The sequence below is a fragment of the Acinonyx jubatus genome, chromosome E4 (genome assembly GCF_027475565.1).
Source record: "Acinonyx jubatus isolate Ajub_Pintada_27869175 chromosome E4, VMU_Ajub_asm_v1.0, whole genome shotgun sequence".
NCBI classification, from domain to species: domain Eukaryota; kingdom Metazoa; phylum Chordata; class Mammalia; order Carnivora; family Felidae; genus Acinonyx; species Acinonyx jubatus.
Window position 1 is genome coordinate 33945424 of NC_069395.1, and position 27565 is coordinate 33972988.

The window sequence follows — 27565 nt, forward strand, 5'->3', positions numbered from 1 at the left end:
TGGAGTCTCCTCCCGCTTCTCCCAAACCAGGATTCATTTCCTGAATACAGAGAGTCAGCCCCTTGATCTGGGCCTCTGGTCAGAAGCTTTTCAGTGCCCAGGGGACTGGGATGGGGCAGTTTGAGGCCAGGTTTTTGGTTTTTAGTTGAGAAAACACTGAGGACGGTGATGACCGAGGCCTGATCCCTGCTTCTGTCCTTCCCACAGTTCAGCTCGGCCAGATGTCGGCTGTGGGGGAGTTCCAGTCTCCAGGGCGGACGAGGGAGAAAGAAGGGCCAGAACGTTGCAGGGAGGCGGTGCGAGTTAATACTGCCACAGGAGAGCCCTCCTCATTCCTCAAGGGCCTGCTATGTGCCCGGCCTGGGCTGAGGACATTACATACGCTTGTCTAATTTTTCTCCAGAGCACCACATTTTCTACATTAGAAGTTGGGCTCTGGGGGAGTGAGAAACTCCTCACGTCACCCAGCTACTAAGTGGCAGAGCCTATGTTTCGCCCCCATCGTGCCTACTTCCTGTGCTGTGGTTGACTCAGCAGAGCTAGACTCTTCTGACTGGGGAACGTTATCACCTGGAGAAAATGGTTGAGGCTACCTTGAGCTTCGAGGGGTCTCTAACACAGGGGGTCACGGTGATAGAATCTGGTCATGCGAGGTCCAGGCGTTTGAAGTTGGTCACCTGAGTGCAGACTCAATGGTCACCTCTCCATCCAGGCTAGTGGGGTCACCTTAGGGTCCATGGCATTCGCAGCCACGGCAGAAGCTGTACTTCCGGTCCTGCCCTCCCCCCCCCCCCCCTTAACAGCCAGGCAGGCAAGTTTGCCTTTTCAGCTGCTGACTTCTAAGACTCAGTGTGTGTAGGGCAGAGCCTGTGTGCCCACTGAGGGTGGGAAGCAGAGGTCTGGGGCATGGGGACAAAGCTGGGAGAAGGGGGTGGGGTGGGGGAGCAGAGAACCTGTTGCTTACCAGAGGGTTCTGGGGCCCCGATCACATTCTGTCCGAACCAGTGGCTGAGGTGGCTAAAATTTAAGAATAGCAAGCATTCATTCTTTTAATCTGTATAAATAAAAGACTATAATCTAAACTTGCCTCTAACCTTGGTCAACACGGTCACTTTACCACTCGCGCGGTCAGTACTCGCTTGTCCCCGCGGAACCTCCCCTTTTCCACTTCCATGCACCGATCCAAGTATCGATATATTTCCCCCATTTAGTTTATTATGGCCTGTCGCATTCCAGCATGCCAACGATCCATATTTTAGCAAAACATATTTCAAATGCTGTCTGGAATAGGCAATGCATGAACAGACGTAGTGTTCATGATAGTGAAGGGTCTGGTCACAAGGAGATAAAACACATTTGCTTCGTGGGGGATTTCACCTTTCGGGGGGCATGGGGAATGTCATAACGCAGATTATTATTCTGAAGACCTTCCTCTGAAGCGGGCAGAGCTCTGGGCTAGGAGTCTAGGTACCTAGGTTCTGAGCCTGGCCTTTTCTGGTATTTACTTTGTGCATCTTTCATACTTTCTTCCCCCGGTTCTCAGATTTTACTTGTTCCCTTGTGGCACTCACAGCAATCAAGAAGCCACAGAGACGGAAGCACATTACAGATGACTTCGTCGAATCCTCTTGTTTTACAGATGAGACAAAATGAGCCCAGAAGGTCAAGTGACTTGCTCAAGATCACAGAGTCAGCCATGGGCCTTGCAGATGCACCCCCGCCAGCCTCGAGGCTCTGGGAACCACGTCAGAGACGGAAGGCTTGGCACCGCCTTGAAGAAAGACCCTTCATTATTACTCACGCCAGCTCTCCGCACCCGCCCCCCGGGGAACCTTTGGAGTGTTTTTCCATCTGAGCTGTTGGCATGTACCTCCTGGACTTCTGTCTCTTGTTCTGGACACCCCGTGGGGCTGACTTGACCAGACTTGATGGAAAAGGAGACAAGGGCCATGAGGTTTCCACCTGAGCCCCGGGGCTCCCTTGTTTCCTTACAGGACCCCCACCCCCCCTCGTCTCACGGCTCTTGTCTTTTCCATCCGTATGAGCCGTCCTCCAGGCTGCTTTTGGAACAGCCCAAAGCAGCCGCAGCATTGCTATTCTGCACTGGCAGAGCCTGTGAACTATTTGGCTTGTCATAATTATCTCACCATCTTGCTATATTTCTATCTCGGTTCACAGAAAGCTCAAAGTGAACAAAGACACAGGCACAGCGGGCGAGGGGGACGGGGACAGGGTGGGGTTGGATCAGAAAATTGACAGCTAGGAAGTCTCGGGTTCTGGTGGAGCCTCCCCTAGGGAAACTGTTCTGCTGTGTGGAAGGGACCGGAACGAGGCCCTAGGAGCAGGTCTCGTCCATGTAATGTGTTCATAGAACAAGACCAAGTCAGTGATGCTGCTGAACCAGCGATAGGGCGGCTCCATCCAGAAAGGAGTGAGACCAGGTCAAGGCTGAGGAGGAGGGAAGCATGGCCGTCGGTGGTAGGTGGGTCCGTGTCCCTTTCCATCGCCTACAGGGACCAAAAGAAGGAGCCCCTGAAAGGAGACGTGGGCATCCTGGGAGGAGTGAAGGTGGGGCACCGAGAGAATAGAGAAGCACATCACAGCTTTCCAAGTTCAGAATTTTCTAAAGACTGAGATCAGAGAACATCAGAGGAGGTTTCCTCAAAGGGGATGTTTTGGACGAGAGCTCTCTGAGCTGGGCACTCTGTCCACTGTCCTCCTGGCTCTTTTTTGTGTCTCAGATAAAATGCGGTTTTAGTTCAGGGCAAAGACACACGGGGGGGGGGGGGGGGGAAGGGTAACGGGAGCAGAAGCATAGGGGGCGGGCAGTGGTGACGGGCAGGCTGGGCTGGTGGGAGGGGACTGGAGTCCAGCCTCCCCAACACTGAGTGCAGGGCTATGTTCTGATTCCTTCCTGCCCAGGGTTCCTTAAGATGGCGACATGGAGGCATTGTCCCTGGAGGTTTCTCATTGCCTGGGTGGACAGAGAGGCGGAAGGGGGATAAAAAGAAAAGGGAAGTGCCTCGTTTAGTGCCCCCCGTGGCCACCCGCCATCACACATGTTCCTGTGTGTCTTTCTGGTCCTTTCTCTCTTGGTTTTAGAGGAGGAACTTGGCCGGCTCCTCTGTCTCATTACCAGCTGTCCTGTTTGCAGGTCAGCTCTGGTTGGGAGCCTGGCTCTCGCCAGCACAGTCCCCATGCATTCTTAAGACCCTCTCAGCTCTTCACCAGATGAAAACAGGCAGGGTTTACAAGAGAACAGACCGGGGGCCAGTAACGGTTAAATAAATCTCAAAACCCTTCCTCGTGGGTCTTCATTCAAGTGTAAACAGATTGGTTGCAGCAACCTCGGAGTCCACGTCTCTCCTTCTTCCTCCTCGGGTGGTGCCTCAGGGTCTCTCTCAACCTCCCCCCACACCCAGAACCACCCTCCCCCCCCAGGCCTCTCCCTTGTTCTCTCTCCCTTGCTAAAGATTCCTCGTTCAGCAGGAATCTTGTTGGTTCTCCGGAGATAGGAAACAAGTGGCCCAGGACTCAGTGACTTTTGTTTCTTTGCTCAGAAGGCTTAAGGGACTCTGCCCCTGTGCTCTATGGACCACTTCCTGACACGGGGACACTGCTGAGGATTTGGAGAAAAGAGCCGAGGCTGGATTCGGGGACGTGGATGCTTGCCCATGGAAGCTCTTGCAGGAATGCAGAATTCCCCTCCTGGGGGGCTGGAAGTCTATCAAAAGCAACTTCATCCTTCACTCTCAACTCTGGAGTTGCTCCAAGCCCCTTGGACTGTTGTCTCTTGGCTATTCCAGCTTTACCCTATCTGAAATCACTATTTCCATGTTGGCTCCGTATTTGGCCCTTGCTCTCCTCGCAGTTCCTTGGATCTGAGGTTGAGGTTTGAATTTGGATTCTGCTTTGATCTTTGGCACTTCCCTCTACCTGGTCGACACCTCGGTTGTGGGTCAGAGGCACCTCTGTCTGGTAGGGAGGAGGGTGGCCCCTTGGTGGTCACCTTCTTCCTTGGAGTCCTTACAGTTTGCTCAGGGGGCAATTCAGGGTGCGACGTGGGAGGCGGAGGTGGGGGGAGACCTGGGGCAGGAAGGGGAGGTGCAGGGGGGTGGGGCTTGGCTCCCCGTCTCTATCTCCACCAGGGCCACTCCACTTGGATCTGGATTCTGTATGAGCCTTTCTTTGGTAAAAAGTTGAAAACGACTGATCTTTTCTAAGCCCCTTCAATTTATAAAGGAGAAAGCTGAGATGGAACAAAGGCAAAGGATTTGTCAAGGTCACCCAAGTGAGTTAGCGGTGGATTAGGGCTTCAGGAGGGGACAGGCCCAGTGGCTGGGGTGGACTCCTGAGCACGCTGACTCGGTGGCCTGACCCACCCTTCCAGAAGTCTTGTGGGTTGCTGTGGGTTGCCCTTGCTTGGCTGGCACAGGACTGAGGACCCAGAAAACTTGAGTGCTGTTGTCACAGGCTGTCTCTGGGAGCGCTCTGTGCTGGAACAGATGAGGCCCATTTAATAAACCCTGAAGACCACTGATGCCACAGCTTGTGAAGACCTGGGGTCAAGTCCCAAGGATGCCTCAGCGCGATTCTGGATTTGTTATGTATTCTCTCTGAGCCTCCATTTAGCTCGCCCGTGTGTGCACATCTCCTCCCCTTGTACCTTACCTTACCTCATTCAACAAGGTTGACGAAGAACTCGGGACCCCAACACTGGGGGAACTGGCCGAGAGGAGTGACGACGTCTGCTTCTGTTCTCTGTCTGTGTCCTTACCCTCCTTACAGGGACACCGAGTTGCGATGGAGGCTAAGAGCTGCCTCTAACGTAAAAGAAGAGGAGGAGAGTTCCTGTAGTTCCCGAAGCTCGAGGTTTGCTGTTGTCAGCTGGGATTTAGCTCCCATTGTGGTTTGGGGCCCTTTAGAATCACTGTGGGTCGTCCTGGGTGGGGGTGGAGGCAGACTGTGGCAGCGCACGGATGGAGGGCTCCCTTCCTACCCTCCCGGGCCCGCCCCCTCGGGTTCCCCTCCCGGGGAGCTGGGGGTGTTTCGGACCCACCAGAGCGCCAGGCTCAGCTTTTCTAAAATGCATCCTCAGAGTCAGGGGCACTTGAGGTGACAGCCAGCAACTGAGAAGTTGAGCCAAATGAAGATGGGGAGCCAAAGGAAAGATGAGACTCGGAAGACGGACCTGGAATCACGGAATTCCGCACTACTCTTGGGGATTAAACAACTAACTTTTTTGGTACTAGTTCCTGGGGTATGCTTCTTGGTGGGGCTCTTATAAATGGACTAGGATGACGGACATTTATGAGCATTCAGGAGAAAAGCCAGAAAACGGAATGGTTTCTGGCTTTTCCCACTTTCTATTGTTCCCTGTGATGACTCAGAGAGTCAGCCCCTCTTCCCCAGTCTGGAGTTGGAACCCTCACCGTCCCTTTGCCAGGCTTGGCCTCGAGGTCACTGCCAACCTCGTTGACGTTCGTCCCTTTTCTTCTGTGCTTTGCCAGCAACGATTGGGATTTTTCAAAAGCAGTTTATACCAGGAAATTAAGAGTGAAAGAAATCAGATTAAAAAAAAAAAAAGCATCACGTTGTAAAATAGTGGACGTCGGGGGCTTGGGGAGAGGAGCACAGGGAGTTATTGTTTAATGGATACAGAGTGTTGCAAGATGAAACGAGTTCTAGAGATGGATGGAGGTGATAGAAGCACAACAATGTAAATGTACTTAATGTGCCTGAACTGTACGCTTAACAATGGTTAAGATGGTACATTTTCCGTTATGTATATTTCACCACAATTTAAAAGAAAAAAAAAAAGCATCCAAGTAGATGGATTTAGAGATTCCCTTACACGGAGTTTCGCCTCAGTGTTTGACAGGAAGTGGTTTTTTCCTCATTGTGATGGTTAATTTAACGGAGCAGCTCAGCTAGACTATGGTGCCCACTTGTGCGGTCAAACACCAGTCCCAATGTTGCTGCAAAGGTTCTTTTCAGGGGCGCCTGGGCGGCTCAGTTGGTCAAGTGTCCAACCCTTGATTTCCACTCAGGTCTTGACCTCATGGTCGTGAGATCGAGCCCTGCGGCAGGCTCTGCGCTGGGCGTGAAGCCTGCTTAAGACCCTGTCTCCCTCTCTCTCTCTCTCTCTGTGCCTTCCCTACTTGCTTGCATGTGCGTTCGTGTTCTCTCCTTGTCTCTCAAAACAAGGGGGGTAGTTTTTAGATGTGAGTAGGATTTATAAACAGTAGACTTTGAATAAAGCAGATTGCCCTTCACAGTATGGGGAGGACTCATCTAACAGCTGAACGCCTTAAGAGTCACAGTGAGGTTCCCAAAGAAGAATAAATTCTGCCTCCAGACAGCGTCTGGGCTCGAGACTGCAACATCAGCTCTTGCCCGCATTGCCAGCCGGCCTGCCCTGCAGACTTCAGACTCGCGTGTGAACCAGTTCCAGAAAGTCTCTGTCGATCTACCCTCCTCCCCACATACATCCCTATGCATACACGCCAATGCCTGGACCCGCACCGTATTGCTCTGTTGGTTCTCGTTCTCTGGGAAACCGTGACTCATACACTTACCTGGATCCAACTGGGGAGGGAGGTGTCCAGACTTGTCCCTGATGGGAGATAGGAAAAGCACCCCTCCCAGGTCTGGTGAGCACTTCATGTCTTCTCCTACTCTGCTGCCCTGGCTTCTCGCTGGGAATCGGCCCTCCTGGGATCTATGTCCGCTGCCTCTAGCCTATGTGCCCTTCTCTGGGCCTGTGGGCCTGACCTGCCCCTTGGCTCTCTGGGTGAAGGCTCATCTTTCCTACTAGACCCCAAATACTTTTTGGACCCGGGCCCTCCTCAAGCTCTCAGGAAGCCACCTACTGACTCTGGAACCTGCTGGACTCTGTCCGTAGCTTGAGTACATGGGGGTTGGCTGGAGTCACTTCTCTCTGCTACTTTCTATCTGCTTTTAGCAGATTTCCTGGCTGCTTCATGGCTGTTTTTGCCTTTGGGTAAAGCCTTGATTCATCTCCCATTTTCCTTGGTCAGCATCCATGCCTAGGCTCCTAAAGGCCTAACTCTCAGGCTCCAGTTGCCTTTGTGAAACGTATGAGCATTAATTCAGTTTCTTCCTACAGCCAGAGACTCTCCTTTCCTCCTGCCTGTAGGTCCTACTGGACGGCCTACAAAAGAAGGATGGACGCTTAATACTTTCCCTCCTTTATCTATAATAGCATCTATGGAGTCCATTATATACATTATCTTACTTAAGCCATTCAAAAGCCCTATTTAATATATAGTATCCCCATTTTATAGATTGGAGAATTGATACACAGGTTCTGCAGCTTGTCCCAGATCACACAGCACGGGAGGGGAATTCAACCCCAGGCAATCTGAATCCAAGTCCTATGCTCTTAGCCCGGGATAGATCCGGGAACTCTCTCTCGAAAGGAGAAAAGGGAAAAGAAAGGAGAGAAGAATGAGGAATAAGGATAGATAAGACCGAGATAAAGCAGGATCAGGAGTAGGATGAATATCACAATCGCATATGCATCGCAAGGTCCTGAATGTGGGCCACGAGTTTGGCTCCAAGCTTCTAGCAGCCAAATAAGGCGGGAGCCTCCTCTGTGTTTCCGCTCGCTCGCTGAGCCGAGAGGTGTGATCGGCTCATGGTGTCATTGTTGATCAGGCACAGATTGCCAGCAGTCCCTACTTCCCCGGGTGCTCTCGAGTGGCTTATGGATCGCACAGGGGTTTCCTCAGTTGAGGGGCCCAGCTCTCTGATCATCCCATGGCTGTAGTTCGGTGAAATTCTTTTGCACTTATAGTGAAAATGGTATGTCATTCCCACTAAGAAAAGGGAGGGGTCCTTCTCTCTTAGAATAATGATTCGGTATTGACATTAGACTGTACGTTCTGGGAAAGTTGCAACTTAAAAGCTTAGCTTTCTTTTCCCGTCTACACGTCTGACAGTGCCTAATCCAGTGTCGTGCTCCCTGCGAGTGATGAATAGACAGAGGCTGTATTGAACAAATACGGATGTTAGCGAAGGCTGACGAGTGCTCCCACAGCACCTGCTTGTGACAAGAGGGAGGACTCGTTTCTGGGGAAGACTTCCGAGTATTAAATGGTCTAGAGCTAACGAAAGGCAGCGTAGTGCTGTGGAAAGAACATGCAGTCCGAACTCTGCAGTCGCTGTGTGACCTTCAGCAAATCCCTTAACCTGTCTGAGCATCAGACTACAAAAATGGAACACGCCTACCATAGGAGGAGATGTTCTAGTACCTGGAATACGGTAGGTGGTCCCCAAACCGTATTTGTTCAATCATTCATTCTTTCCGAACATTCTTACTGGCATCTGCCGTGGGCTGGACCCTCACCGTGCTCTGTCCTGGGCCTATGACAGAGAGTGGGACAGACAGACACCTGTAGATTCCCTGTCGCTTCCTTCCCTGACAGGCACCTGTAGGTTCCCTCCTCCCCCATCTCTTCCTTCCCTGAGGAAGGTAGTTCCTGCAGCAGATATTTAATAATAGAGGTGCCTGAAGTCCAAGTTGCTGAGGGAAGAGACGGGGAGGCGCAAGAAGATTGGGGAAACAGAGAAATGGCCCCCTCCATCGAATCCACGAGGCCCAGTGTCCCAGTGCAGCCGACCCCATCTGACTGCCCCTGCCCCACATGGGCACAGGCCATGGGGCCCACCAGGGCCGCATGAAATGATTGCACCTTTCCCCCTGTGGTGGAACAGAGGGCCTCCAGTGCTCTAGGCCTGCGTTTAAAACAGAAGCGGAGGATGCTTTATGTTGGTTTCTGCACTCACCAACAGAACCCTCTGTGCAGTGGAAAACAGTGTCCTAATTATACACAGGCCCCAGCACTGTGCTCTTCTCCAGGCTCTTCAGGGTGTTGTGTTTGCATTTCCTCACCCTCGGGACGACCATTTGCATCTCTCCTGTCTCTCAGGGAACAGTGTGTGTGTGTGTGTGTGTGTGTGTGTGTGCGCGCGTGTGTGTCCCCACGTGCATGCGCACAAACCTCATAAACTCGGACGCTGCGGAGAAAGGACTGAAAACTCGTAGCAGAGATTCTCCCTTTGAATCCATGACAAGTCTATAACCCCAGCAGGCACTGTATTTAGGTCCATGCACCTATTTATATGACTTGGTGCTTTGAGTCCCAGGCCCCATTCACCCACGTGTTGGCATCCGCATGAGACGAGGCTGTATTTGAGAGCAGGGTCCGTGTCTCCGCTGTCAGGCTGGAGGCGCCTTGAAGGCAGGGGCTGTCTCCCCCCCAGCAGATTGGAGGCCCGCTAAGGGCAGGGCTGCACCTCATCCTTCAGAAGCCTCTACTCTTGACGGGAGCTCAAGCCTGTGTGCCCGGAAAAGAGTTCTGACCTCAACATCGTAAAGAGAGCCCTCAGTGGTTTCCTGGCACACAGTTTTCTGAGATGTCAGATTGACAGTCTCTTGGGCTAACTTCATCTCCTCCTTTTACCTGCCGAGAGTGGACATTTCGGGGTACCAGAGAGAGAAAGAGAAAAACGGAAGCACAGAAGAGAGGAAGGGGTGTGGCATCCTCAGGTCAACCCATCAACTCCCTACCTCTCAGGCTATTTGACTGGACTCCCCATCAGCCCAACTGATCCCGGGGGCCAGGGCCCACCCTCTCCCTCCCCTCCCACACCCTGCCCGTGCTGGATCTAAAGGCACACACTTTCTGGCATCATTCCCTGATTTATTCTTAATCTCTTAACTGAAAATGAAAGGAAAACCACAAAAACACCCTTCTCGTGGTGTGGCCAAGACATTCCTTTTTCAGAATCCTTGCGCTTTTCACCCCCCTAGAAGGTTGATGAGGGGAAAAGGATCATATGTTCTTCATTTATGATTCCCACCCCACCGTGCCACGATGCCATACATCACGCTCAATAAATGTTTTGTACATATGAATGAATGTAAATTTCAGGAAGGACTAGGGATGGATCTCCTCATTCTCCTGAGACCTCATTCTTCCCTGGCAAATGGTCTCAACCCAAAGTGTCTGCACCATCTGTCTTTTGTTGGAAAAAAAACCCTGTATTCTGGGGTCTTGGGGCTAGGGGGCAGTGTTCACCTATTGGTACAGGCTGGAGCAGAGTGTGTGTGTGTGTGTGTGTGTGTGTGTGTGTTGATGATGATGACTGGACATTACTAAGCTCTGGTTCCAGAGAGAATTCTAGAAGTCCGTTAAAACAACTTAGCTCATCTTCCCATGAGTAACTTGCTTCTTGTATATGCCTGTGAAATGTTATTCGGCGTCTATGTGGCTGAACAACCAGGTTTATTTGAAGATAGAAGGTGGTTTTTTTTTTTTTATCCAGTAAACTTTATTTATATATAACAACAGTACAAATGGTGTCCTTGGCTTGCAAAATAGGAGTGTTTCGTATTTACAATAGGTACACAATAATATATTAGAATAACCAAAAAAAACCCCATTTTATTGGAACATTTTAAATACTTAATTTTCTTACAGTTTTTTTTTCCACAACACCTGTAAAAACAACAAAACCAGACAACTATCATTGTATTTTCTTAAAAATATATATAATACAGATTCCAGTGTGTCAAGAAGAGTGAGTTTGGGTAGGAGAAGTTGGGGGGAGAGGCAGGTGGGCTCGGGTCCCTAGTTTCGTGGGCTTGTCCAGACTTGCTAATGTCTGCCCTGTATGGAGGGGGACCACGTTCCACTATGTTCTCCACTTGAAATGTCAACATAGAGGGCAAATAAAGCCAAAGGCAGGGCCTTGACTGATGTCCAAAGGTGCCTCCCATCTTCCTGGAGGCTAGACAGGAGGAGTAAGCTTCACAGCCGAAAGAACAGAGCCCCGTCTGAAGGTGGAGCCCTGTTACAGCGAGGAGAAGGAGACAGACATCCACGAGAAGCCCAGAATCTCCAGTCTGCTTGTTGGGCTGGGGCCCTGTTTGACAAGCAGTGATCTCGATCAGTCAGCAACTAGGGCATCCCTGATACCAAGAGTGAAACTTTCATTCATGGTAACACTGAGGCCCGGGTGCTAAAACTTCCTCCTCTGGGGAAACCAGGAGAAAGTCAGGAGACCGAGAAGAGAGACTCTGGAGTTATGAAGGGGATCCTGCCATTTTTTCAAAGCTTGTTCCAGAGACAAGGCCCTGAACTTCATCTCCCCATCTTCCCGCGAGATCTGCTGCCACAGCCCTGTAACGATGAGGCTGTTTTGCATTTTCTCACCGCTCCCCTTCCCCCTGCCCCAAGAGCCTCGGCTCTTTCCCGTCAGTAGCCAGGCTCCAGGCACCTCAGATGCAGCACAGTGTGCCTGGGGGAAAAAATGGCCTCCCCCAGGGCGGCTGCTGGCCCAGTGTTTACCTGCTGCAGGTTAATGGGGGCCTGTGTGGCAACTGGGATGCACCTGGAGATTTCTCAGCCAGAGGCTTTCAGACATTCTCTTTTTGTTCTGCCCGGATCATTTTTAGTCCAGCACACCCATCCATCGCTTCTGCTTCATGCTCAGCAGGGCCAGAGGCCTTGAACGCTATTTCTTGTCCCCATTTGGTGGAAATGAAGAAAGGTCAGGAGCTCAAGCAGCAGGGGACGCGCCACCAGAAGGGACAGCGGCAGGAGAAATGATAGAGCCTCTCCCTGCACAAGGAATGTCCCCAGAATAAGGTAAGGCAGCTGGGTTGGTCCACTTTCTTCCTTCTTCCGGTCCCTTTTCTGCACAACTCATGCCCTCTGCAGGTGGTGGGGGAGAATCTACCTACTAAGTTGGTGGCAGGGACCAGTAGCCTGGAGAGTGTAAATCTGCTGGAAGGTCCTTCTTGGTCTTGTTCGTGGCTGTGTTTCAGCACCCAGAACAGTGCCTAGCAGATAGCTGCAGTGTATGAAGGTTCCCTGAATGGACGAATGTAGGAACCAGTCCCCACCCTGCAGCGAGGTTAACAGCTGATTCACACTTTGAATGACTGAGCTCTGCAAGGAAGGGGAGCTCTCTGCAGCGGTGGATCAGAAATGATTTGAGAGCTGTGCTGCGGGCAGAGGCAGCAGACCAGGTGAAGTGACCTGCTCCACCAAAATGGACATCTCGCCCATCTTCGTCTTGTCTGTTAGCACCTTCTGTCTTGCCAAGCACATTGCTGGGGGCCTTTTCCAGAGAACTGTCGCTGGTGCAGATTAACGAAACACAACGAAGCTGGGCTGGTTTTTGAGAGGCATTGCCCTTCCTGCCTCCCTCCAAGATGGCTGGCTTCGTGGGGGTGGGGGCTGTGACTTTTTCCTTACATGAGCTCCAAATAGCTCCAAATCGGATAATAGGGAGGAGAGAGGCCAATCGACTCCCCGTTCTCCCCATCCTACAGGCACGGACTCCATCGGTTCTTGGTGACCCAAAGCCAAGAGCTGGTGGAGGAGGGACAGAGGGGAAGCTGGAGAAGGGCCAAGGCTTGACAAGTGTGCACCCTCACGGCCTGACTTGAGTCGCACGGAGTTGTCCTTTCTTGAATTCCTTCCTCAGAGACACCCCTGTGCCACTTCCTTTGCCGTCCCCACATGCCCCACCCTCTTACGGAATCCTGAGGAATGTGGCCAGACCATTCACGCCAGCTCTGGTTCCTCTCCTCTCCACTCTCCAGTTGGCTTATCCCCCATCCTTCTCCCCACTCTCCAAACACCTTCAAGGAACAGCCCCAGGGCAGCAAATAGTCACCCAAAGTAGCTCCTGGTTGACACTCGGGTGTGCACCCGAGATGCATAGAGGTAAGTGTTGGTTGAGAAGCTGTTGAAACGTCAAACTTCCTTTTCCTTCTTGGTGGAACAAAACCCCGGATGCTGGTCCGTGCAGGGGCGTGATCAGAAAACCTTCACTCGGAGCTCACATGTAACAGGAGGGCGGGCTGGGATTTTTCTGTGGGTGGGATCAAGTCCCCGGCTCACATGCCTCTTGCTCACATCCTCTCTCCTTTCATCGCCCTAAATCACAGGCTCCAAGCTGAGAAGCTTTGGGTGCTATGAAGAGCAAACACTTTGGCTTAGTGCGGAAGGCCAGTCATTAGTATTTCTTTCAGGCTATTAATAGGGTCCAGAGAAACTTTAGCAGAAGTGGATTATCGGAAGAAAGTGGGCTTGGCATGGCTGGTTGTGAATTATAATGAAAAGAGCGAGTTTCCTGAGTATTTTGCTGAAGGCTTTTCTCTTTCCCTCTGTCAGCTGCATTCATTCAGGCAAGAAACTGGAGCTGAGGAGCCCGGGCGATGTCTGCTGTGTGGTTAGCACGGCACTCCACAGCCACACGCCGGGGACGGAAGCCAGCCCGCAGAGCTCCCCCTCCCCCAGTCCTTTCCTGGGAATCCAGTGTGGTCAGCAGAGCCTTTGGAAATTGGAATTGTTTGGAGGTAAATCATGGCACAGAGAAGCTGGGGCCCAGAGTTAATTACAGAGGAAATGACCCTGGTCTGGTCTCTGTGGGGCTGCCTGGTCCAGTTTCTCAGCACCGCGGGCCCTTGTAGAAAGTAGGAAGGGAGCGGTGGTCCTCTCCTGCCTGCCTCCTTCCCACCCCTTGGCCTTTCTCTCGCCCTCCTTCTCCTTCCCTCTGATGCTCTGACAGAGAAGCTGGAGCTGCCTGCTTGGATCCTTGCCAGTGTGGGAGGCCTGGAAACTCTGGTGGCTGTCCCGGTCACCTAGGTCTTGCCACCAACAGAGCCATGACTCCCGCTGGCTTTCGTGGCGCCTTTGGACCCGGGTGTGGAGCTTTGGTCTCTTGGTTTAGAAACTACACTCAGGAGAGTGGGTCATCCATGGTTTTAGGTGTCAGCAGAAGAGAGTGAGAAAGAAAGGAGCCCAGTGAGAAGCCACCCACTCGTCCTTGAAACTCATGAGGACAGGAGAGGCAGAGAGAGAGGCAGGAGACAGTAACGTGGGGATGCTACAGTCATTTCTACTGAGGCCAGGGCTCAGCCGACCAGGAGCTCCCACACAGGAGCGGAGGGCCGTCTCCCCTCTGCAGGCACAAGAAAACGATAGAAAGCGTCACAATCAACACGGCAGCATCTTTAACCTACGCTCTTCAAGTATTGCTTGCTGTAAACAGTGTTTGATGTTTGCTTTCTCTCGAATTGCCAAGAAACCACGGGCAGACTGGAGTGCAATCTAAAGCCAGATACCCATGTCGCCCAGTCAGCTCCCAGATGGAATCTCCCGGGGGGGGGGGGGGGGGCACACACCTCCAGGCCCTTTCCCCAGGGTGCCCGGTTCAGGACCGTGACTGATGTAGGGCAAAGCTGCCCGGTGTCCGCAGGGAGGCCAGGCGTCGGGTCTGGGAGAGGCCCGGCTCTCCGCCGCGTCTCCTAGTAACTTTACAGGCATCCAAAGGGAAAAGTACCAAAGGTCAGCTCCTCGCTTCTTGAGGTTTGAGATGAAACAAGAGGAAAACGAACACAAAAGCAGTAGCAAAAAAGCACTGGTAACTCTATGGACACAGAGCTCCTCTCCAGGGATGAGAGCCCACGGGGATGTGGTAGGTAAAGCTCTGCACCCAGCCAGCCGGGCTGAGCCCCCTCCACGGCGCTGCCGTCTGCACCGCGCTCTGTAGCTCCCATGCTCCTGTGGCTGCCGGGGTAATTCCAGGTTTTCCTGGCCTCTGTTTCGGTGAAGCGTTCGGGGTGAACTTGTGCTCGTTCTTCTCCTCCTCCCCATTTTCTCGTAATTTCCAGGGGAAGGGAATGATCGTTTTGCCTCCAGTTTCTCTCAGGTTCTCTTTGCAGGCTTTTTCTGGCATGTGGGAAGAGGAGTCACTCGAGGAAGGGGGGAGGGAAGAAGGAAGGGGGGCAGAAATCAGAATGAAACAGAAGTTGGACGGGATTAACAGGGAGGCTTTTTGTTTTATTTCTGTGTTTTTTTTTTCCTTTTCTTAAAAAAAATTAAATAAAGTTCTCATTATTTCCCCAATATACATCAAATGAGTTTTCATGCAAAGCAGCAGTCACAGAGGCAGAACTGTCCCCAGTTCGTGCCTCTCGGCTTGAAGAACCGCCTTCTCTGGGCCCCTGCTTCTCTCTGGTTCTCACTGTGGAGGGACGGCGCCCATGGTCTCTCCCTGCGGGAACCGGCTGTGACGAGACGTGGCTGGCGTGGGGAGAGGGGCCCTCCCCTCTCCCCGTGATGGGGTCTCAGGGGACACCAAGCTCTGGGGTCTGATCCCCTTCACTTGTCCTTCTTCTGAGACTCGCAGGGTGACGGCTTGCATGGGTCCCTCTTCCCGGGAACGTGAGGCTCCGTCTCTCAGCTCTCAATGGACAGGGACATGGCATTTATGAGCTGTTCTACCTTGTACGCCAGCCGCTGTCGCCGGGCTTGCTCGTCCTGCTCTAGGGCCCCGAGGAGCTGAGGAACAAAAACAGAGGTGGGGGAGACTTCAGAACTCAGTTTAAAAGAAGCCATGTGCTGAGTCTTTCGTCCTTCTTTCTGCCTTTCCATCCCGCCCTAAGGAGCATGACCTGAAATCATGTGAATGATTAACTGAGTGTATATATGTACGTGGATATATCTTTAAAATTTTTTTTTAACGTTTACTCATTTTTGAGAGAGAGACGGACAGAGCACAAGCGGGGGAGGGGCAGGGAGAGAGGGAGACGCAGAACCCGAAGCAGGCTCCAGGCTCTGAGCTGTCGGCACAGAGCCCGACACGGGGCTCGAACCCATGAACCGCGAGATCATGACCTGAGCTGAAGTCGGACGCTTAACCGACTTAAAACAACATATTTAAAACAATATCTGGCAAGGGTGCCCGGGTGGCTCAGTCGGTTAAGCGTCCGACTTCAGCTCAGGTCATGATCTCGCGGTTCGTGGGTTCGAGCCCCGTGTCGGGCTCTGTGCCGACAGCTCAGAGAACCGACTTAAAACAACATATTTAAAACAATATCTGGCAAGGGTGCCCGGGTGGCTCAGTCGGTTAAGCGTCCGACTTCAGCTCAGGTCATGATCTCGCGGTTCGTGGGTTCGAGCCCCGTGTCGGGCTCTGTGCCGACAGCTCAGAGCCTGGAGCCTGCTTCGGGTTCTGCGTCTCCCTCTCTCCCTGCCCCTCCCCCGCTTGTGCTCTGTCTCTCTCTGTCTCTCAACAATGAATAAATGTAAAAAAAAATTTTTTTAAAGAAATAAAACAATATTTGGCATATACGACGAAGTGCTAAGTATTAGCTATTATCATTATCATTATTATTATTACTAATGCTAATTTCAGGTACAGTGTCAATGCAGGTCTTGTAAATCCTCTGAAGCTGTCTTATTCAACCTGTCCTCATGTTAAGGTCTACCTGCGTACCTAAAATGTAACTGACGGATGTGCCCAAGTGCAAAGAATAGTCTGATTCACTGTTTAAGAAAGAATGAAATTAATTGTCCAACACTTTGAAAGGAAAAATAATTACATCATCAAAGTCTTGTTTATTATGTTGCCAAAGGGTGAAAGACAATGGAATGTGTAAGAAAGCACTGGATGAGTTGGAGACGATAAGGCTACCTTCTAAGGGAATGGTAATGATTTTTGAGCTCATGGGTTTTTGATTCCATGAGTGTTTTCTCTAAATTACCCTCTGTCACTGTTACTTAGAGGCTGGACCAGGCGTTCTGTTTAACTGCCTTTCTGGCTGCGTGTCAGTCTCTGTCCCCTCCAGGGCCCTGCCTTACCTCTTCGCTATATTTGCTGACGTAGGAGTAGATCTCATTGAGGGCACTCAACATGTTGAACTCCACAGCATGCAGACGGGACTGCTCAGCGAGGTAGGCGTTCATGTCCTGGTCACTGATGGCGGGGAGCTTGGCAATGTCTGCATAGTATCTGCCATAGAGAGGACAGACTCCGTAACGGGGACCTGGCACACATTTGCCTACACTACTCCGACCTCGGGCCCCTCGAGAGCACTGGATGTCCCCAGTTACTCCTGCCTCCAATGTCTCTTTCGACGTGTTTTCCTCTGGCCTCTTGCCTCAAGCTAAGGGCGAGGCCTGGAGACTGTTGCTCAGGAGGCCAGACTCCATCTAGCTCTGAGCTCCCACTATAGTGTCCCCCCGCCCCAGAATGCACAAAAGCCCAGACTCTGACCAGACTCCAACCAGACTCCTTGTATTCCAATCCCAGCTCTACTACCTGCTAGCTGGGTGACCTTGGGCAAGTTACTAAGCCTCTCTGTACCTCAATTTCCTCATTAGTCAAATGGCGATGACAACAATACTTACTTTGCCACTCTGTTGGATATTATAATGAGAGGACACATAAAAAATCTTTATCACAGGAATGGTTGCTTAGCATGTGCTCAATAACAGGTAATCAGAACGATAATGGTCTGAGCTCCAAGGGCACAGGGCTTCCCCTCCTTCCTCTACCCAGAAAGCTTGGACAAGGGGGAAGGAGGGGAACCTGAGATCCGAAGGTACCTCAAACACGGTTGTGAGTCCTCAGTGAAGCCCACAGCGTGGGGAATGGAGCAGACAGGCAGGGGTGTGGGCCTGTCCCAGGGAAGCTACTGACCTCTCCACCCAGCTCTTGTAGCTGGGGATGTCCTTGGCATAGAGCAGCTTGTTAGAGGGGGAGTCCTTGCCCAGCCGGTGCTCTGACGTGGAGCAGGAGTCCATGAAAGTCTGGGCCACCACGGACAGGCAGGCGTCCGTGATGCTGCCCTTGTGGATGTCGAATACAAACTGGGGGTTCTTGATCACGTTCACCCAGAAGCGCAGAGGGAGGCTGTGGGTAAAGGCAGAAGGGACCCTGAGGGCCGAGCCTCCGCCGCGCCCCTGGTGTCGTCCACTAACACTCCTCTCCTCCTTCTACAAGTGAAACCTCTCTCGCCCAAGGGCAAGGGAATGTAATCACAGAGGACTGGGCCAGCCAGGGCTGCTAATTTAGCCTGATTCTTGACCCTGGGAGAAGCGGAGAGGCGCCATCGTACCCTAACAGGGGGGCCAACCCTGATCCCTACCGAGAGGTAGACAGACGGAGGTGGGTTCTGTTCCCTCCCGGCAGCCTTTGCCAAAGGCTCCCAGGCCCCCAGGGAAGCCTAAGTACAGAGAACTGCACAGTTTTCTCAGAGCTTCGAACAAAGCCCCCAGACTCCTGGAGTCCCTTTACACAGTGCCATGGCCGTTATCCGGAAGGACGCAGCCAGCAGCCCCAGGCGCTGCCTCGGAGCCCCACAAAGGGCGCCACCTGCGCTCCCGCCCAGCCTGGCCCCCTGCGCCACTTCCCAGGGCAGGCCAGGCCCGGTGGGTGGGGCTGAGGAGTGGGCCCCCCAGGGGGCGCCTCTTTCAGGGCTCTCCCCGGGGCTCTCCTCTATCTGGGCAGGGGCAGAGGGAGGAGAGGAGGCCATTGTGGGCATGCTGGGAACGACTCAGTGTAGCTCAGCGTTTTCCCACCCCAAGAGGAACTGATCAGTCGTTAGGAGTGTTCCTTCTGCGGCTTGGGAAGTTACAGTCAGAGGAGAATGAGTTTTCTCTGCTCCTGAGGCCATAAGGAGGAAAAGCCCATTTACTCCCCTTCAAAATCAGAACAGCTGCTGTTTCTGTGCCTTTTCCAGCTTCGTCTTCTCTTCCAGCTGCCCGCAGGGCCTTAACTCCCGGGCTCCTGTGTGAGTGAGCTTTGTTCCCGGGCTTGTCCTTCTGGCCTGAGATGGCGGTCCAGAAATCCAGCCTACCTTTCTTCTCTCCTTCATCTTCTCTTGACCCTCAAGTGCCCCAGACTTTCCCAAACGCCTCAGTCATGCCAAGTCTTGGGAAGGGCAACTTTGCCCACTCCAAACACTTCCATTACGATTTCTGCTTATCTTCCAAAGGACGACAGGATCAGACACTGTCCTGTAGCCAGGAGAAGCTGCCTCGGCTGAGAGGTGACTCATCTGTTCCACTCTCCCCTCCTCTGGCAGCTCTGGGGAGCATCTAATATTCTTTCCTCGGACATTAGCTGTTTGAGGTCTGGAGAAGGGGACTCTTTCTGCCACAACCCCAGGGCAGGGCATTTCTATGACGGGGGCCTGTTTGGCAACAGAAGGCAGAGAGATGGGGATAATCCAGAACTTTCTCTTCATTTCCCTGAAACCGCAGCACTGGGCTGGGGAGTCTTCCAAAGCAAAGGAGACAGGCAGGGCTCTGCCCCCGGGAATCCAGACGAAAGGCCTGCCCTGCTGAGGCGTGCCGTGGGCTTCTCCCCCGCGACCACCGGCCACCGGAATCTCCCCATTTCACTATCCTGTGATCAAAGCTGCGGGCTCCAGAGGGCCAGCAACCACAGCATCTCGGAGAAGAAAGGATTATATGGGATGGGGGTTGGTTTTTTCCAAAGTGTTTTGCCGGTTGCTAGGATTTTTGATTCCCAAATAACAGCCGGGGCCCATCTGTGTCGGCTCTGTTTTCTGAGGAGATCGCTGACTCCAGACAGCTGTGCGGGCTGCCTGCCCAACCCACATGCCTGGACCTCCGCTCTCCCCTCTCCGTGCTCTTTCCTGGAGGAAGGTTTTTGAGTCCGGCTCTTGGCCAGGCCCCGTCTGACCTGAGAGCCAGTCCTTAGCTTGGCTGGCGATGCGGGTCTAAAACCGAGGAGAGAAAAGTCCTTTGCCAGGGGCCTGCTGGAGCCGCTTGTCCCACCGCGGTCTGGCTGCCGAGGTTACCTTAGGGAAGAGTCACGCCTGTAGGACATCCTGCCCGCTGCTTCCTGAAAGCCATGGCGCCGGGGTAATAACTTGGCCTTAAGGGATCAAGTTTGCAACGACATCCTCCCGGTTGGTGGGCTCAAATCTATAGCAGGTGCAAGCTCTCTCCCCGGGGTCTATGTTCAGTTCAGGGCTTCCCCGTCTTCAGGAAGGGCCGTGGGTTCTGCCCCCCTCAGAATGCCTGACGCTGACTGGCTCTGTAGCTGTGCAGCTCGGTCCAAAGGTGGCTCCTTATGTAGGTTCCTCCAGCATCCTTTCTTGAGAACCAGAGGTCTCAGGGTCAGGGAGGAAGTGCTCCCTGGGAAAGGATCTCCACCTGAAAGGGCAGAGCTCAAGCACGCGTCCTGGTGCCGGGCCCTAAGCCAGGCAGGCCCCACTGGGCGCTGGCAGCCCGGGGAACGTGTTGGGGATGCAGAGCATATGTGCGCTATTTGTTCTAGGAACCTCAGAGTACCCGGCCCCGCGAGGAACGGGCTCCCCGCATCTCCCGGGTCCGGGCCGGTCCCACCTCCCACACCTCGCGGCCTCGCCAGGCCGCAGCTCCCCCTGGGCCCCCCGAGGGGTTACCAGTTGCTTTTCCAGGTGTGCCGCACATCTGTGTCATGGATGCCGTGTCTGTCCGCCTGCTCATCCAGGAAGTCAAACATGTACTTGATGGCCAGGGGGAGGGCGCTGCCCCGGTGCACAGTGCTGAACAAGGTCTCAAACAAGTCGTCCACGAACTTCTGCAGGGTGCCCTGGGGGAGGGACGGTGGGAGAGTATGAAGGGGAGGGTGGGGGTGCAGGCAGCAGACGGGCAGACCAGATGGTGCCTTGGACTGATCCCGCCTTGGAAATTTGTCTGCGGCACCAGGCTGCGCAGACCGTGTGGTGGGGGGTGGGGAGGGAGGGGGCTGCGGGGGTGTCGGGGAGGGGGGAGGGGCTGGAGAGGCTACAGATTCCTGGGAAGAACCTCTCCTCCAACTGGCAGCCACATGGCACATGTATGCTTGTGTCTGTGCCGAGCGGGCGTAGGCACAGGGTGTTGGGACGGGAAGACCGTGAGTGCTTGGAGCCCAGGCTGCCCACAGGGGATGGTGGGTGCACGCTGGGATGAGAGGGTGTCTGTGGAACAGCCTGGAGGACGATGAGCCTCCTGGCAGGACGGCAACGGGTCTGACTGAAAGGAGTGAGGAGGTTTGTGGTATCAGTGGCCTGGGATCAGTGGTGTCTGGGAGTGGGTGCTGCGGGTACAAGGGTCCAGATCCAAGGACAGCCAGGCCCAGCCTTGACCCACGGGGCCCTGGAGGATCTCTGGGCAGGGACAAGGCCGGGCCTGCATCCCACAGTTGACAGGTTCAAGGAACACTTCTGATGGTTAGGTAAATGTCCAACCTTTTTTCTGGTGTCCTGTGTTCGTCTCTTATCAGCATATTAGCAAAAGCAAAATTTGAGACACGTGGTCTGAGGGTGTATTTCTATGTCATCTTTGGGAGCAAGTCTGAGAGCTGCAATCTGGATGCCACTGCGTCAGAATTTCAGCGGCATTTCTGTGGGGTCTGTGGTGGAGAGCATTTGAAATCTGACCTGTGCTGGCAAATATGAGCCACATAATTGCCATCCTTACAGGCGTATTTGTTCTCTGCGAGGGAAGCTGGAAGACGGCTTTTAGATCACAGCTTCCAGCACCGTGGCCCCCTCACTTCCATCAGCACTCGGGGGCAGGTGGGATGGGATGGGGAAGGGGGAGGCTTCTCTCCAATTATTGGCAGGTCCAGGCCTTTATGCTTTCCCTCCCGATGTGGCCAGAAAGCGGGTAGAAAAGGCAGTGGTGGTGGAGGCTGGCATATCCAGCTGACATCGATAAGAAAACCCTAACATTTTCCTAAAAGGTACAGGCACCCAGAGCCGAGAGAGCAGTTCCTTTGCAGAGTAATGGTGGTCTTGATGGGCCAGGGGCAATGATATTGTTGCAACCGTTGCCAAAGGGTAGGGGAAAAACAGCAGTGGCCCGATCCTCTGGAAAGCCTGCTCTGGGACCTGGGTCTGATTGTCTGAATGGGTCCCCTTAAAGCACAGACTCCATGAAAGTCTTCTTACGCTGGTGGGCGGGTGGGGTGGGCAGGACATACCACTCTAAGGAGCCCTCCCGGGTTGGGGAGAGCAGGAGTTACCTTGGTGGCCAGTAGCCGGGTCAAGTAGATCTCAGACACCATCTTGCTGCCCCGGTCACCCTCCTTCTGGTCCCCATGGTCATGGTTCTTCACCAGATGCCACACCTTAACCCCACTCTCCAGGTCTGGGGTGATCATAGGGGCTCGGGACCGCAGGCTGTCGGGACTGCCGGTGTACCTGAAGGAGGAGTCTGAGGAGAAGGGGGCAGTGGAGGCCCATGAGACACTGATTTCGCCATGCTTGCTTGTAGAATCCTTCTAGAATCTCTGCCCACCTACTGCACTCACTCAGAAGAAACTACTTGCGATTGGACGGGGACCCTTGGGACTTCATATTTGGTGGGTTATTGTAGGGATCCTTGGTTGGCATGATGACAGAGGAGACTGAAACCCTTTCTTTTAAAATAAAATTCAGGGGCACCTGGGTGGCTCAGTAGGTTAAGCATCCGACTCTTGATTTCGGCTCAAGTCATGATTTCATAGTTTCATGAGTTCAAGCCCTGCATCAGGCTCATCATTGACAGCTTGGGATTCATTCTCTCCCTCTCTGTTCCTCCCCGACTCGTGCACGCTTGTGTGTGTGTGTGCACGTGTGCACATGTGCGTGCGCGCTCTCTCTCAAAATAAACTTTTAAAAAATTTTTAAAAATTAAATAAAAACTTAAAACAAATTCAAAATAAAAAGGAGTTTGGAAATTCTGTGAGTTGGAGACAGCCTTGCAAATATGGGAGCTCTCCTCCCCTGATGCTTGCACGGCAAAGAATAATCAACAGGTAATATGTCAGCCGAATATTTTCATAGGGGCTTTGATTAAAACTCTGGGTGCTAAGAAGCTGTAACTTATAATGCTCCCTCTTGGGAGTCAATGGGTCCTTCTTACTTGGCACCTAGAATATGGGATTGCCTAAGCCATTTTTGGAGCCACTGGGCTCGGTCCTTGAGCTGGAAAACCCAAAGCCTTCCTGCATATACAAAGCCAGAAGAAATGGAGCAAGAGAGGGTGAAGCAAGGTAACCTCATGGCCCAGCAGGCACTGGGGGCCCTTGTGCCCTCGGGGGTGGATAGGCCAGGATGGTCAATTACTTGCCAAATTGGGACCCTTTTGAGAGTAAAGGGGGGCTAGTAATAACTCAGCCAGGACAACAGGTACAAATTGGGACTGGACCAAGGACTGGCATGTGGGAAACACCACCCAGGAGCCTCCCTGATTCTGGGCCCCTCAACCTCCTTCAGCAGGTGCAGGCTGTCAAAGGAAGGGCACGTGGTGCGCCAACTCCCACAGCTCTGAGGACGCAGCCGTGCCGGGAATGACTGCACTAGGGGGGAGGGAAAGAAATGAGCGAACGTCCTTGACTGGACAAGGGCAGCTGCGAGGGCCGCCTGCTCGTCCAAAGGGCTGGTGAGAGGTCCGTGGTAGATCACAGAAGCCGCCTCCAGGCTGCCCAGGCTGCCTTTCCAGGTCCTCACCGTATCTGCTGATGGATGTGCGCGAGATGCTGGCAGACGCAGGGATGTTGTAGGAGGAGGTCTGTTTGGGGACCAGAGCCACCACCGATCTGTCTGACACCTGAGAAGGGTAGGAAAGGTAGAGTGTGGTTGAACCGGTAAAGCGAATTATCAAGTACTTCTAGAAGGTAACGAAGGAGGTGTGGGGTAGAGCACAAGGAGTTCAGGAATATTGAAGATACCATGGTTGCTACTCGCCAATACGTCCAACACGGTAGTTGTTCGCCACCTGTGCTAATCGCGCACTTGAACTTCAGTTAGTCCGAAGGGAGATACATTGTAAGTGTCTAAACTATAACACGAGCTATTATGCTATAAACGCATAATATACACTGCGTTTCAGTAGCTTAGCATGAATGAAAGAACACAAATTATCTCATTAATAATTTTCATATTGATTCCATGTTGAAATCATATTTATCTTAGAATCTATTAGGTTAGAGAAGATATATTGTTAACATCAATTTCATCGGCTCATTTCTAATTTTTAAACATGGCTAGTAAAAAGTTTTAATTTACACATGTGGCTGGCATTATGTTTCTATTGGACAGCCTGGGCTAGACTCAAGCCTCCCTTCAACGCCGTGAGTTCGCACGATCAATACCATTTTACAGATGAGGAAATTGAAGCATAGAGGGGCTAAGCAATGTCTTCAAAGCCACACAATGAATGAATACATGGTACAGCCCATCTTTGTAGCCAGGTCTGTCAGGCTCCAGAGCACATGTTCTCCTCGTTATATCCTAATTTGGGATTTCATTTCAAGTCACACTGGTCTGCAGCCCATTTTCCCTTTTGGCTCTGATTTCTTTTCTGGCCAGGGTCCTATAATGCCCGGGCCACTTTGAGGGGTTCCACCAACAGGGCAACTGCTCTCGGGGAGGCAGAGAGAAAGACGGCTTGTCGCTCTGTCCTCTGTGAGGGTACCCAGGCTCAGCACCCGGCCTGGAGGGAAAGGGCTGATAAATGACAAGCCATATTGAAGACATTTGGGGCCATTTTGATTTAAGATTACCCTCCATCCAATAAAAACGGAGAACCCCCAGAATTGTGGCGATCCAATTAAACCCCTAACGCAGAGGGAATAAAACAGCTATAATAATGTTATGGGCCATAAAACATTCCTATTAAACCATTTTTTATTTTAACAATTTTTATGAACTTTATAAGTTTGATTTATAGCTGCACCAGTCGTAAAACCATCTTTCTGGGTCTTAAATTGTCAGTCCCTCTCTCCCACCAAAAAAGAATTAAATGTTGGGAAGTCAAACTATAAATGAACATTAGTGCTAACGAGATTCCCTGATAGCCGGTTTTAGTAGTGGTGTTTAATTTTACCCTCCCTATAAATCTGCGGGAACCCAGGAAGTTTTTTAACATCTCTTTGTTAATTAAGATTATGCAGATTTTCTCCTGGAGGGACTTCCAGGACCTTTGACTCCAGGGAGAGTAACAAGGGGGCGATGCTTTGACTTGATGGCATAAAGCTGAAGGGCCCTTTGCTCTTTACGGCATCTGGAAAGTTCCAGTGCCCCGTTAACTCCCCAGGCGGGGTGGCTCCCTGGACTGCCAGTGGTCTGCACCATCAGTACCGGGTCTGGAACTGAGGGGAACCTCTCCACCTCTGTCCTTCAGGAACTCTCCTTGCAACTGGCAGTCTAGAAACGATACTCTGAAAGCCTGGCAGGGGCAGGGGTTTCTACTCCCAGGAAGAACAGATGATGCTCTCCATGTGTGGTTTGTTGTCACCTAAAGGAAGATTCACAAGGTGACGCGAATGACCACAGTTCAATTCAGTTCCAGGTCTCGTCACTAAATCTCTCTCGTCTTCAGTGCTCGGTCGTTCTTTCTCTTGACTGACAGGCGGTGCAAATCCACGGTCAAAATGCTTGGCTGGGTCCGACCTCGGCTCTGCCATTTACTAGCTACGTGACATCAGGAAAGTCGGTTCACCTCTCCGTGTCTCTGTCGTCTCATTTGTCGATGGGGATACTAATGGCATGTAGGTGTATCATGAGGATTAAAGGGGTCAGGACACATAAAGGCCGACAGCAGTGCCTGGCACCCAGTGGGCACTCGGTAAGTATCGGCATTAGTGTGGTTATTATGGGCATCACCATCATCATCACAGTCTCCCAAAGGGAAGAATGATGGCTGGTGTTTCTCATCACTCTGGGCCAGCATGTGGGAAGTACCTTGCACTCGGCAAAGCTCAGTAAATATTTGAGGAACGAATGAATACATGAATGATAAATGACATCGGGGAATTGGAAGTGCTTTGTATGATGAGCACTGTAAGAACAGAACATTCCATTCTGATTGGAAGCCTTAGGACGGACGGCTCAGTAACAACCGTCAGGGCATCACAGACAGAAAAGAAAGGGCTCACTCCTGCCCTTGAGAAACTGATGATTTGAAGGCACAATGCTATTCTCTTTTGCGCTTTCTTGTGCCGTTATAACCAGCTCATTGCAAGTGCTCTACAGGACGCATCGGCACCGTGTGAGCGGGATGGGGGCGGAATCAACAGGGAATGGCTCTAAGTCTACCTCCCGTGTCCCTCACCCGTTATTTCTAATTCTTCCAACCACCCTCACAAGCCCTGGCTGTCATCTTCATTTTACAGATGGGGAGCCCAGGTTCTGAGAGGTGAAAGTCACACACCACCAGTGAGTGCAGAAGCGGGGGTTTTAATACAGCTTGAAAAGCCTTTACTCTTCTCAGACACCACACTTCCTCTGTCTGGGGCTGGGTGTGGTCAGGGACCCGGCACAGCTTACGCAGACCAGTAAGGCAGATGGAGCCTGCAGAGGAGCGTTTCTGGGGCTGCCCCCAGTGTCCCCCACTAGCTTCCTTTGTGCTTCGGAGCCTCCCAGCCAGCTCCTATTGGCCTTCAGGACCCCCAGTGGCCTGGCTGATGGCAACCCGGTGCCTGCCAGTCCCTCCGCACCCTCCCTGTGCGCGGCGTGGACCTGGGAGGATGCTATTAATCAGGCAATCCCTTAGGGTCTCACAGCCTGCGGCGCTTCCTCTGGTTGGTTTAATTTCCCTCGGTGTCTCTCATTTCCAGCTTCTATTTCAGTATTTTTCCTGAGTCCCAACCAGCCTACCTGTGCTTAATCTTACAGAGACTCCCAGCCACGAGAGCAGTCGTTACAATGGGAGGGAAGGGGAGGCAGGAATAGATACTCCTGGATCTTTTGTTCTTTTGCCGGAATTTTTTTTTTTTTTTTTGACTGTTCATTCATTCAGTGCATCTGCCTCTGTGCTGAACACTTTACTGCACTGAACCGACTTCACACAACTTTATGGGGCGGGGATCACTTTGAACTCCATTTTACAGATGAGAAAGAAGAGAACTTAAGTAATTTCCCCAAGGACACCAGCTAGTAAGTGGCAGAATGCAAGACCCGGAAGACAAGTCTACCCAATTTCTTGCTCCGTGGCAAGTGAGACGTGTAAGCTGCGTTGATGAGATGCTGAGGACAGAAAGCAGCAGGTACCCACGGTCAGTGTCCTTTCAGAGGACTTCACAATATGCCATTTTTTCGGTGGAGGTAGAGACACACAGAATAGAAATGCCTAGCCTCACCCAGACCACTTAAGTCAGTTTCTTGGGGCGGGGTCGGGGCACTCGTCTTTTTGAGAAGTTTCCCTAATGATTCTCATAGGTAGTCATGGCTGAAAATCTCTGTTTTATACTCAGAGGGGAGGAGGAAGGGGTAGATGAGAAAATCTCTTCTAGGCTTCTGAGGGCCTGAGAGCAAACCCTGGAGTGAAAGGAACGTTTTGGGGAGTCAAAGGTCGCGGCTCAAAGCCCCTGCCCTCACCTGATAATGCATCAGCGTGTTCAGCCGCTTCCAATCGCCCTCGATCTTGGTGGTGATGTCTTCGTCTTGCAGCACGACCCGGGCGATCCGGCCTTGACGCCACTCTGGGGAGAGGGGGTGGTGTAAGTGAGGGGGCGGGGGGGGGGGGGGCTATGAACCAAGGTCACCCAGTCCTGCCTCCTCTAGGGGCCTGGCAACCCCAGCTGGTGCCACTCATAGTGCTTCGAGACTTCAAGGGCCCCATGGGGTCAAGGCAGCTGGGGAGAAGTGTGGACTTCACCAGAGGTGGCCACATCAGAGCAAGCAGTGCCCTGGGAGAAGTATTTCCTACGGCCCCTTGCCTGGGGCAGGACTGTCCCCAGGAGGGGCCTATGC

The 27565-nt window shown here is 52.5% G+C and overlaps 1 protein-coding gene and 1 long non-coding RNA gene across 5 annotated transcripts in view; one reads left to right on the forward strand and one right to left on the reverse strand.

Moving 5' to 3' along the window:
- Nucleotides 1–10039: 10039 nt before the first annotated feature.
- LOC128313081 (uncharacterized) lies at nucleotides 10040–14951 on the forward strand. Of its 4 annotated transcripts, none has more exons than XR_008293270.1 (3): nucleotides 10311–11212; nucleotides 11486–12774; nucleotides 13229–14951. It is a non-coding gene; the product is annotated as an uncharacterized LOC128313081 (long non-coding RNA). The 4 variants fall into 4 exon arrangements; XR_008293271.1 differs by having other exon boundaries at nucleotides 10313–11212; nucleotides 11486–13399; nucleotides 13612–14951; XR_008293269.1 differs by having other exon boundaries at nucleotides 10379–11212; nucleotides 11486–11678; nucleotides 12523–14951.
- Nucleotides 14865–27565, reverse strand: part of PLXNA2 (plexin A2) — a 206946-nt gene continuing 194245 nt past the window's right edge. Inside the window, exons 26-32 of the mRNA XM_027074538.2 lie at nucleotides 27191–27294; nucleotides 23321–23420; nucleotides 21853–22043; nucleotides 20267–20436; nucleotides 17530–17742; nucleotides 16689–16839; nucleotides 14865–15386 (exon numbers count right to left, since the gene is read on the reverse strand). Of these exons, the coding sequence (XP_026930339.1) occupies nucleotides 15285–15386; nucleotides 16689–16839; nucleotides 17530–17742; nucleotides 20267–20436; nucleotides 21853–22043; nucleotides 23321–23420; nucleotides 27191–27294 (1031 nt within the window). The 3' untranslated portion in view covers nucleotides 14865–15284. The remainder of the gene's footprint in view (nucleotides 15387–16688; nucleotides 16840–17529; nucleotides 17743–20266; nucleotides 20437–21852; nucleotides 22044–23320; nucleotides 23421–27190; nucleotides 27295–27565) is intronic.